The sequence below is a fragment of the Dipodomys merriami genome, unplaced genomic scaffold (assembly GCF_024711535.1).
Source record: "Dipodomys merriami isolate MVZ:Mamm:240054 unplaced genomic scaffold, mDipMer1.0.p SCAF_11, whole genome shotgun sequence".
NCBI lineage: Eukaryota > Metazoa > Chordata > Mammalia > Rodentia > Heteromyidae > Dipodomys > Dipodomys merriami.
Window position 1 is genome coordinate 48091328 of NW_027202382.1, and position 11765 is coordinate 48103092.

Below are 11765 nucleotides of genomic sequence, written 5' to 3' on the forward strand. Positions count from 1 at the left end.
AAGAGCATGGGGGAGGGGTTCTCAGGGGGAAGAGCATGGGGGAGGGGTTCTGAGGGGGAAGAGCATGGGGGAGGGGTTCTCGGGGGGAAGAGCATGGGGTTCTCAGGGTGGAAGAACATGCAGGATTCAAGGGCTTCCCCTAGCCTTCCTGGGGAGACAGACCTCGCCACTGTACAGATGGGGAAACTGAGGTGCGTGAAGTCGAGGGACCTTCCCAGGTTCTCGGGGGCAGAAATGGGCCAAGACAAAAGCTGTCTGGCTCAGTCCGGGTCCCGAAGTCCCTCCTGTCCTGTGGGTGGGGTCTGCAGGAGGCCCACACAAGGGTCCCCTCTGCAGCGTCTGAGCCAGCCCAGCGGCCTGCACGGCCGCCTGGCCACCTCGGAGCCAGCACTTACCCTAGGAGCTGGAGAGGAAATTTTTTACATTGCTACCTGAACAAGTTCTTTCTCTCCCAGCCCCCTGGACCACAAGAGGGGAAGACAAAATGTTTACTGTATGTCCCAGTCCCCCAGCCCCACCCCGGGACAGAGCCCAGTCCCCATGTGGCCTTGTCTAGTCTGGCTCCTGTCCAAGTCTTAGGACTGGTAAGTGGCAGAGTCCTGATCTCAGAGGCTCAGCCTCGTCATCTGACCCAGATGACATGGTGGCTATGGGAGAGGGCCGGCTTCCAGGCCCTCCTCTGGATACCTGGGGTCCCGTCCTAGCTCTGCAGCTGGTCACCCTGACCTTCAAGGAGACCCTGCTCCAGGCCTCAGTTTCCCCATCTGTCCAGCCGTAGTGTTTGGTCCTAGGTGTTGGAAAGGCCCCCCACCCTCTGCCTCCCTTCACAAGGGGCAGGGGCAGGACCGCAGGTACCAGGGTACAGGGGCTTCCACTGGTATGTCTGCCCATCGTACACTCGAGAGTTGAAAGACGCACACTGCTCCTCTCGAAAACTCCTCCCGTCTGGTGGACATTCCTGGAGAAGGAGGGGAGGAAAGGGAGAGGAGGTTAGGGGAGAGGTTAGGGAAGGGGAGGTGGGAGAAGAAGAGAGGAGGAAAGGAAAGGGGAGGGAAAGAGAGAGGAAGGGAGGTGAGGCGAGGGGAGGGGAGGGGAGGGGAAGGGAGGAGAAGGAGAGGAGAAAGGGAGAGAGGGAAGGAGAGGGGAAGGGGAGGGGAGGGAAGGGGAAGGGGAGGAGAGGGAAGGGAAGGGAAGGGGAGGGGAGGGAAAGGGAGAGGAAGTGGAAGGGAAGGGGAGAGGAAGGGGAAGGGAAGGGGAGGGCTAGGGGAGGGGAAGGGGAGAGGAAGGGGAAGGGAAGGGGAGGGCTAGGGGAGGGGAAGGGGAGGGCTAGGGGAGGGGAAGGGGAAAGGAAGGGGAAGGGAAGGGGAGGGCTAGGGGAGGGGAAGGGGAGGGCTAGGGGAGGGGAAGGGGAGAGGAAGGGGAAGGGAAAGGGAGGGCTAGGGGAGGGGAAGGGGAGGGCTAGGGGAGGGAAGGGGAGAGGAAGGGGAAGGGAAGGGGAGGGCTAGGGGAGGGGAAGGGGAGGGCTAGGGGAGGGGAAGGGGAGGGCTAGGGGAGGGGAAGGGGAGAGGAAGGGGAAGGGAAAGGGAGGGCTAGGGGAGGGGAAGGGGAGGGCTAGGGGAGGGAAGGGGAGAGGAAGGGGAAGGGAAGGGGAGGGCTAGGGGAGGGGAAGGGGAGGGCTAGGGGAAGGGAAGGGGAGAGGAAGGGGAAGGGAAGGGGAGGGCTAGGGGAGGGGAAGGGGAGGGGAGGGAAGGGAAGGGGAGGGGAGGGAAGGGGAGAGGAAGTGGAAGGGAAGGGGAGAGGAAGGGGAAGGGAAGGGGAGGGCTAGGAAAAGGGAAGGGGAGAGGAAGGGGAAGGGAAGGGGAGGGCTAGGGGAGGGGAAGGGGAGAGGAAGGGGAAGGGAAGGGGAGGGCTAGGGGAGGGGAAGGGGAGGGCTAGGGGAGGGGAAGGGGAGAGGAAGGGGAAGGGAAGGGGAGGGCTAGGGGAGGGGAAGGGGAGGGCTAGGGGAGGGGAAGGGGAGGGCTAGGGGAGGGGAAGGGGAGGGGAAGGGGAGGGGAAGGGGAGGGCTAGGGGAGGGGAAGTACCTATGGCTGGCTGCCCTAGAGGCCACAGCCCTAGTGACCTCTAGTGCCCTCACAGATCACTCTTGCTCAGGAAGGTCGGGGACCATGCCTCTCACACCACCAGTGCCAGCCACCCCTGCCCCCTGGACATGACCTGGCCTCCTTCCCCAGGCACAGGGATGAACGGACAGGACAGCCAGGCACCCGGCTTAGCCACGCTGGGATGTCAGTGAGCATGCATCTCCCTTTGGAACTCATGACTGGCCACTGAACCCCAGTTACAATGTCCCTGAGGGGCAATTTTCCAGGTGATGCTATGACAAGCTGTAACTGCTGGCCTCCCTTCGGCCCTCAGCAGCCAAATGGGCAAAGACAGACCCCCCAGCAAGCTCGGCTCCCGGCCCAGGCCAGGTGAGCAGACCTGAGAACGGGAGCATCTCCACTGGGGAGCCAGCAGCCTTGGACAGGCATTTGGGTTCCCATTAATTTGGCCTCAGAAAGAGAAGCCCAGAGTCAGCGTCTCCTCCACGACTCGGCCACCCTGGTGCCCCGCGCTGACGCTGGCTGAGGCGAGTGTGTGGGACTCAGGACGCAGCCCGGCAGAGACAGGAAGCCTGGCTACCTCAGCCTCTGCCCGTGAGCATCTGGAGTGCAGAGGGGGAGGGGCTGCAGCCTGAGACCCCAGGCCTTGAGGCCACACTTGGGTTCCTAGAGCAGAAGTGAGACCCTCCCTTCCCGCCCGGTCCCGGGCAAAGAGGTCAGGACACACAGCAGCCTGCTGCCTCCACTGGAGATCAGCTTGATGGAGCTGGGCTCTCCCTGAAGGGGCAGATCCTGGACTAGACTGACGGTCTTGGGGTAGGGTCCAGGGAGGGTACACGGTCAGAAGCCTCACCTGCACCCTGCAGAGCTGGTACCGCTTGGACGTGCCCGTACAGGTCCGGTTGCCCGCACCCAGGACTGACGTTCTCCTGACAGGAGAGCATACAACAGTAGCAAACATCCAGCCTGTGCTGGAAACACACCCTCCACGCCCCGGTCCCAGAAATACGCTCTCTACACCGTGGATGTGGAGCCGATGCTCACAGAGACTAAGGCCAGAAGTAGCAGAAACAAGACTCTCACATCTGGCAGGGGACGCTCAGCCCCATGTCTGTGTTTCTCCCTGTGCCGTTCGTTCAAACGTGAGCAGGTGAGGGAGGCCCAGCCCCCGTGATAGAACCCTAGAGGCAGGCCCTGCCTCCTTGTGAGTCTCACACTCTATTTTGGGGATCCACCAGGAGCCCCATCTCTGATGGAGGCCAGCGGGAAGATTGTACTGCATCGAACTGGAGAACCCCTCCCCCAGTGCAGGCAGCCGCCAGCCTGTGAGCCAGGCTGCTCCCGTCCCCACAGCCCACCCCGAGGGACCCCCTCCCTCCCCACGCAGCCCTCCCGCACCCCACCCTCGCACCTCTGCTGTAAGCAGTGCCGCTCCTGTGACATCACCCCACCCCCGCAGCTGCGGGAGCACGCCGTCCACTTGGTCCACTCCCCCCACCAGTAGGCGGTGGCGTCCACACCTCCCTCCAGGCTGTTGGACGTGGGGCTGTTGTCCTGATGAGTGAGAGGCCCAGACAGTTAGCGGAAGGCTCGAGCACCCTGTAGGACAGGCCTGTTCTGGGCTGGAGGGCATCTTGGACAGCTGGACAGGAAGATGTGGCCCCCTGGAAGACCTGCTGGCTAGGTCGCTCCAGAGCCTGGGCTCAGAGCTCTTGTGATCTGAAGGGATTTTCTTGAGTGCCGGGCAGTAGGGGCTCCCTGTATTTGATATCTGAACATCCCAGGTTTTGACAGCTTTCTGAGGCCATGTCTTACTTTCCCCTGTACAACCTGGGCCCCCTGTGTCTGCAGCATTCCTCCCCCACCCCCGTCCATGAGCCTCACCCAGGCCTCTGCTGGGGAAGGAAGGTACCTGGCCCCTTGAGGGTCACCCTCCTGCCAGCTGGCCAGGGATCTGAGTGGCTGGACCCTCAGTTCAGGGGGTCTGATTGGTTCTGAGCCACACAACCCCCTCCAACATCAGCCCGCCTGACTGAGGGGCTGGGGTGGGTGGGGCCTCTTACTCCATTCACCAAGGCTTCAGTGGAGGCCGCGCTCCCAGCCACCACCGCCATGGCCAGCAAGGCCCAGGCCCAACATGAATGCCATTGTCTGCTGTCCATCCTACGGAGAAGACCACTGTCACCATCTGTCTTCATTTTGAGGATACCCTCCAGGTTTTCCCAATGCCCTCGGTGTGAGGTTATCTGTGACCCACGGCAGGAGCGGCTTAGCAGGTCCTGTAGGGGAAAGAAAAGGAGCCATCATCTGGGCTCAGGAAGTGTTCAGTGAGCGATTAGCAATGCCTGCCCAAGCTTAGGCACAGAAAGGTGGTGTGTGTGTGTGTTAAGTTAGGGCCTCTCTTCATTAGGGGCTTCCGCTATGCTGTGCCTTTGAATGCCCAAGCTCTCTAGGGAATAGCTGTGGAGCCCAGGGGCAGCAGGGGAAAGGGGAGCAGCTGGGGGAGGGGCCATTGGGCAGAGAGACAAGGGAGCATCCAGCAATCTGGCACGGAGGCGAGGCCTAACCCAGGTGTCTGAACTCCTCCATCCTGAGAGATGACAGAACCGGGGGAGGTGGAGGAGACACACTTGGTGCAGCGTGTAAATGGCCCACAGCCACTTGTCATTTCTAGTCCCAGGTTTGCCAAGAGTCAAAGCAAGTCAAATCAAGGTCCTATCTCACTGATTGGCCTGCTCTCAAAGGTAAGACCAAGCTAACATCTTCAGTCCAGGGCTTAGCAAGTGAATGTCACTTCCAGTGTCTCAAAACCCACCAAGCCCTGGGGCTGGGAAGGTGGCTCAGTGGTAGAGCACTTGCCTTGCATGCCTGAGGCCCTGGGTTCGATTCCTCAGCACCACATAAGCAAAAAGAAAAAAGCCGGAAGTGGCACTGTGGCTCAAGTGGTAGAGCGTTAGCCTTGAGCTGAAGAGCTGAGGGACTGCGCCCAGGCCCAGAGTTCAGGGCCCACAACCGGACCCAAAAAAAAAAACAAACACCAAGCCCAGAACTGACTTGTCCCAAGTACACAGCAAACCCAATAACTCCTAGCTGCCAGAGCAAACGCAGAAGCCCATCCCCCACCCCACCAGGGGAGAAGTCCAGGGACTAGAACTCCCGCACCACCCCTAAAACCCACTACAGAGCGGCCTCTCTCACTGGCTTGCCCCCATTCTGGTCCAGCGCTTGCAGGTGAGTGGGAACTAAGCCCTCAGCACCGTCCTGCCCACGCCTACCATGCACCCTGGAGCTAGGACCCACAGTCTTTAAGACCCTCATCCCACAGCAGCTGCCACCGACCCTAGCCCAGCAGACCACCCCTCCTCTGCAGGTCTCCATCTGTACCCCAGACTCACATCAGGACCGAGCCCTGGACACCCACTGGCCCCATGGTGCCCCAGCCCTGCCCCCCAGCTGAAGACAGGTGCTGAGCGAGTGGACTCACACTTGGTTTCAATTAAGGCTCCCAGACATGGCTGGCTTCTAGCCAGGGCCAGATCACACAGGACCCAGCCCTCCCTGGGTCCAGAACTCACGAACAGCCAGGAGAAGGGGCTGATATAGTAGAGGAGACAGTTCCAGGCGTCCTGCTGATCTGAACCCCCCCACCCACACACACATCCTGCCCTCAGACAGCCCCTCTGTGAACAAGTTTCCCAGGGATGCTGGAAGACTTTCTGCCCCACCCCCATTCTGGGGGTGCACACCCCCAGATCTGGAGTGTGTGTGCCCAGCCGCCTGGGGGGTTGGAACGTGAGCAGGGGCGGGGCCTACCTGTCCTGAGGTCAGCAGGTTGATCTCCCAGAGAGAGGGGTCCAGCGCAGAGCCCTTACGGGCAGACCGCAGGTGTGCTGTGCGGGCCAGCAGGCGCGGTGCAGAGACATGTGGGCTCTGGCCCCTGCTGTCCCGCCTCCCTGGCCGCCCTCCCTCCCCTACTTCAAAGAGCATCCAAGGGAGGGGGTTCCCGGCGGGTGGAGGGCGTGCAGCACGGAGCAGCAGGGCTCTGCGGCCACAGCTGCCTTTATAGCTGTCAGGCAGACGGGGAGGAACTCACACTTCCCACCGGGCTGCTCCCCCGCCCGCCCCGCCGCCGGCCCGGCCTGGCGCACACTTTAACCCGCTCTGTGCCTCTGGAGCCCCGCCAGGCCAGCCCAGCTGCCTGCTGGCTGCTGCCGCCAAGGCCCAAGAGCAGCAAGAAGGAGGCCAGTCTGCCTGGGTCCAGAGCTGGGAGCTCATGTCTGCTGTCCAGACAGATGGGGCAGGCACTTGCCTGAGGTCCCGGGAGAGGCTGGAGAGGGTGAAACCTGGCCCTAGCCCCGCCCGGCCCGTTCCTGTCTCCCAGGGGCCCCCCACCACCCTGGTACAGGGACCCCGGCAGCACGAGTTTGGTGTCAGGAGGTTCTCGGAGGGGCGCGTGCGCACGGACCACCCAGCGGGGTTTGGAGAGGCCGTCCCCACCAGCCGAAGCCTAAGCAGTTGTGAGACCAGCAAGGCCTGGCCAACAGCTCCCGGAGGGGCCAGATGTGCCCACGGCCTGTCGACCAGACGGCTAGCACAGCCAGGGCGTGGGGAGAGGCGCAGAGAGCTGGGCAGATGTCCTGCACCGGCTTGGCCAGGCCCTGCGCCAGCTGGGCAGCCCTTGGCAAGCAGGCCCGGGCTCCAGGGCTGCTTCTGCTGCGCCAAAACACAGAGGGGCGCAGGGGCAAGCGATGGCTTAAGCCCCACTAGGAAAGTCTGGCAGACTTGGGCTGACCTGGCACCTGTGCCGGCACACCAGGCTCTTCTGAGCCCCCAATTGGAGGCTCCTCCAAAGAGGAGAGCCAGCGCTGGGACAGAGTCCCTGAGGCCATCTGAGCCATTTCATCCAGGCCCCATGTTCACGCTCCCCCCTTCTCCTGTCCTCTTTCTCTCCCTGCTGGATGGTAAACTTCAGCTGCCTCTTGAACAGCTAGAAGTTCTACTTCCTTGGGGAAGTTGTAAGTTTGTTCCAAGTTTGTTCTTGCAAATCTGACCACTTACAAGAAAGGCCAGGAAAGAGCAACCAGTAAGAACAATGAAATCAACTCCTGGTGTTGAGTGTAGCTTAGCAGCCTACACACCCCAGGCCAGCCTCCTTGTTATCTGTGTCTTACAGATGGGGAAACTGAGGTTTGGAGATGTTGAGGAACCCGCCTGAGGTCCTGCATTGAAGCAGTGGCAGGTGCAGCTGGCCAGTGCCCCTTGGAGCCCACCCTCTGGTCTCTTGCCCTCAGACCTGGGTGTCCAGCCATTGCTCCGCACGGCCTAGCCTCCCCTAATCCTAACCCAGGCCCACACTGCCCCCTGGGGTCAGTGTGCTGAAGCGCAGTCATATCAGAACCTGTCAAACAGCACTGGTCATGCACACAAATGCATGTGTGTACAGACATGCACACACACGCTCATGCGTGTATACACAGACACATGCACACCCATGCGTGCACAGGAGCACACACTAATGTACACTCGCATGCACACAGTCCCTCTCGCAGGCACAGGGTTGCTCTGGAAGCCTCCGGCACTCAGCTCTCCTCTCCCCTGGACAGCTGCCAGGCCTTATACACCGTGGCACAGGCCTTGCTCTCCTGATACATCTGGCTCCATATCCACTGGTGCCAGGGCGGCTGGCTTAGGCAGGGGCCTACCGCCCTCCCGCGCACCAGCAAATTTCCCCAGCATCTTCTCTTGGCCTGGTGGGACAGCATGGGCTAGACACCTGGAAGACAGCCTGTGGGGTCAGGACCTCCACAGGTGGTGACCCTTTGCATGGTTCTCTGAGCCCTCCAGGCCTCCATCCTCCCACCCAGCCCCCGGCCTCTGAGAGTTCCCAGATTCAAGGCAACTGTGACCACCCACGGATACGGAGTCCTGGGGGTTCGGAGGGAGACCTTCCAAGTCTCTGCTCCCCGGGAGGGAGGCCCCACCCCCCACACACCCCGGTAATGACTGCCGCCTCTGTCCCCAGGGAGGTCTGAGGCAGCAGCGCAGGAGCAGGTGACAGAGCAGTGTCATGCAAGGAATCCCAGCCCTGCTCTAGCATCGGGGCCTGGGGGTCTGTCCAGTCACCTCTCAGAGGGTGAGGAGTCCCCGGCCAGCCGACAAATGACCCAGCGCTAGGAGCCCAACAGCCCTATGTGGAGCCAGGACTCCACACTGGAGGTGGGCGCATCTCCAAGTCTAGTGGCAGATGAGGAAACTAAGGCTCAGAGGACCTAAGGGTCTGTTGAGGTCCTGGTGCTAGGTAGGAAGCCGGAACTGGGCCTGGCCCACCTGGCAGGTGTTCAGAAGCCGGGGTGAAGTAGGATCTCGAGCTGCTCATTTCCGGCCAGCAGCTGAAGGCGCCGCCCGGCTCCTGAGCACAATCCCAGATGCAGATACGCACACACCACCCCGCACACACGCAGAGGCTTAAATGGCCCACCCGGCGTGGGGCCCCCTTGGAAAGAGTTGGGGGCGTCAAAGCCTGGTCCCCCACACAGGTGCTGGGGGGGTCAGTGGACCCCACAGGAGAGGCGGAGTCTAAGCCTCTGTGCTCTGAGATGGCCCAGTGTTCAAAATCTGGAGGACATAAATACAGCAGCTGGCCCTGCAATCCGGGCTGGGCAGACAGACAGCTGTCCTGGGGGGCGGGAGCTGAGTGGCATTCCAGGCATTTCGGCACCTCTATAAAACTGCCACTCCTGTGACTGAGGGGGTGTGGGGGGGAGCAGGCAAGTCAGCCCTTATTCCCCCCTCAATGGCCCCAGGACCCCTGCCAGGGTCCATCTGGAGCAGCGCCACCTGCTGCCTGGGACCCTTGGAGTCATTCCAAGAGCTGGGGTCCAGGGGTGGACCACACAGCTCTGATCTTTCTAGGCTGACAGAATGCCAAGGACACTTAGATGATCTTGAGTGAGTCCCTTCTCTCCTCTGGCCCTCCGTCTCTCCCTCTGTACCATGGCGGCAGGCGGACACTTGTACCTCACCAGCTTCGGAGAGGGCCCAATGGGACACAGTAAGAAGAGTCTTTGACACGTGGCCAGCACATCCATGTACACAACAGACAACCATGTATACAACAGACAACCATGTATACAACAGACATCCGTGTACATAACAGACATCCTTGTACATAACAGACATCCCTATGTGTAGAGGTTTTCAAGACACACTCACTGTGACACGGGGCCTGGGAGAAGCCTCACCATGTCACTGCAGTCTTGGAAGATTAAAGCTACCGAGAGCAGGCTCAACAGAGGCCAGAGCCAGGCAGGGGAAACACAAGGCTGTGGGCTTCGGAGGGCTGGCAGGTGGAGAGGTCGGGGACCAGGATGGACCCGAGGAGCCGGCACACGTCTCTGCTGGCCTGAGCCTGCCCAGGCAGTGGGCTTCGGGCCCGGTCCAGTTCTGACCCCTCCCCAGGCCTCCATGGATAGCAACACCGCCTCCCCCCCCACCCCACCCCCACCCCCGAGAAAACACAGCCTTCTCCACTCCTCCTCCCCACGCCCAGGCCCCAGGCAAATTGCTTCCCCTGCTCTGGGGAGAACGGAGGGTCATTTCAGTCCTGTTCCAAGCTGGATGCCTTCTCCACAGTCAGCTGGTCTGTGTCCAGGCAGCTAGACTCGGACGGGAGCCATACACAGCCGCCCCCACCTCCACGCCATGCCCCCCACCATGGTTTAGCCCTGGTGCCGGGGCTCCCTGGTTACCCCAGGCCTAGCCATCTGCCTCCCCGGGTTGGGACATCCCCTCCCCAGCCTCCTTCCTCCTTAATCATTGTAACACATGTGCAGTTGTACCCCCAGCCGCCTTCCTTCTCCAGGCTCATAGCCTGGCTCTGCAGTTCACAGCTGCCACCCCCACCCCCACCCCCAGACACAGTCATGCACAAAACCAACTGTGGAATGTCTTCCTGCCGCGGCTGCAAGGGGTCTCCCAGCACCTGACCCCTGCGGGGGGAGGGGCAGGGGCTGAGAGCTGCAGCCGAGCTCCAGGACGGTGAGGGTCCCCACATGAGGCGCCCCCGGGGTTGGTGCGTCTCCCATGCACAGCACAGCCTGGTTTTCTCATTTGGAGCGGGAACCGCGCTCCCGCGGCCAGACTGAAACCAGCCACACCTCCTTGGGTTTTCATTCATTCTTTTCACAAAGTCATTCATTCAGCCAGTACTTGGTGGTGATCCACAAAACGTTCCAGGCTTGGACACAGTGGGTGGGTAGGGGAGAGAGTGTCAGCCAGACCCCCATCCCGGATCGCACAGTCCAGGGGATAACAGCCCAAGCCAGTCAACTCAAGTGTCTCTGCCACGGTGTGGCTGGTGCCCATGGCCCAGACCGGGCGGGGGGGGGGGGAAGGGACAGACAGATGGACAGACAGGGGGGGACACACTGTGCTGTCAATCACAAGGTCTTCCCCTCCAACACTCTGTCCAGAGTGCACGTGAGCAAGGTGCTCACAGAGCAGCACAGCTCTGTCCCGCAGGCTGGGAGGCGCTTCGGGCTGAGGGCAGACTGTCATGGGGACCGGACACAGCTCGCGACCATATCTGGCCTGTGGTGTCTGTGATACCTAGGCTTCTGGAGGTGAAGGATGTGAGCAGGTGTTGCCAATGGGAGGTTTCATTGCAAACAGTGGAAATGGGCCCCGGCCAGCTTCCAGCAAGGAAGGGGCTTCTGGGAGGGGATCTGGGAGCAGACAGAAGGACAGAGGACCCCAGACCTCACAGAGCAGGCGGGCCTGGCAGTTCCTCCTGGAAGGGCTTCACACCATCGGTCCCTGAGCATGCTGCCTGCCCCAGATTCAGTTCTCAGGAAGATGGACACAGAGGAACACAATTCACCCAGATAATGCCACAGTATACCAGCCACAGTATACCATACACACTGGCATTGTGTAGGTAAGATGAGAGCCACCAGACCCATTAGGGCACACACCACACGTCCCATTGTCAAGTTCCAGAACAAAGCCATGCCTAGGGCGGAAGTCACAACAGTGGCTGCTTCTACTAAAGGGCTTACCAGCAAAGAAGCCAGGGAATGTTCTGGATGCTGACAGTGAGATCACTGTGGGGGGTTACATCTGTGTATGTACCTGACAGAACCCAACTCAAATCTGTATGCTTTGTCCTGTTCAAATTATGCCATCAGGACAAAATTAACTGGTAGTGCCAGGCATGGTAGCATATGCCTATAACTCCAGCTACCAGGAAGGAAGATCAAGAGTCAAGGCTAACTTCGTAAAAGAGTGGGCCCTATCTCAAAAACAAAAACAAGTCAGGAATGGTTAGCCTAAGCCTGTAATTCTAGCTCCTTGGGAGGCAGAGGTAAGATCACAGTCTGAGGCCAGGCAGCCTGGAGAGAAAACTTGAGACTCTATCTAAAGTAAGCAAATTAAAGCAACAAACAAACACACAAAAGGTTAGGGGCCTGGCTCAAAGAATAAAACACTTGCCTAGCAAGCATAAGGCCCCCAAATCACTAAATAAATAAATAAATAAATGGCAAGGCTGGGAAGGTGGCTCAGTGGTAGAGTGCTTGCCTTGCATGCATGAGGCCCTAGGTTCGATTCCTCAGTACCACTTAATCAGAAAAAAGCCGGAAGTGGCACTGTGGCTCAAGTGGCAGA

The 11765-nt window shown here is 60.4% G+C and overlaps 1 protein-coding gene across 3 annotated transcripts in view; it reads right to left on the bottom strand.

Moving 5' to 3' along the window:
* The window catches only part of Adamtsl2 (ADAMTS like 2), a 37758-nt gene extending 31642 nt beyond the window's left edge, over positions 1–6116 (bottom strand). For all 3 annotated transcript variants that reach the window (XM_070015000.1, XM_070014999.1, XM_070015001.1), the window contains exons 1-5: positions 5916–6116; positions 4166–4381; positions 3514–3656; positions 2956–3031; positions 856–958 (exon numbers count right to left, since the gene is read on the bottom strand). In XM_070015000.1, the coding sequence (XP_069871101.1) occupies positions 856–958; positions 2956–3031; positions 3514–3656; positions 4166–4381; positions 5916–6089 (712 nt within the window). In that variant the 5' untranslated portion in view covers positions 6090–6116. The remainder of the gene's footprint in view (positions 1–855; positions 959–2955; positions 3032–3513; positions 3657–4165; positions 4382–5915) is intronic.
* Positions 6117–11765: the final 5649 nt, after the last annotated feature.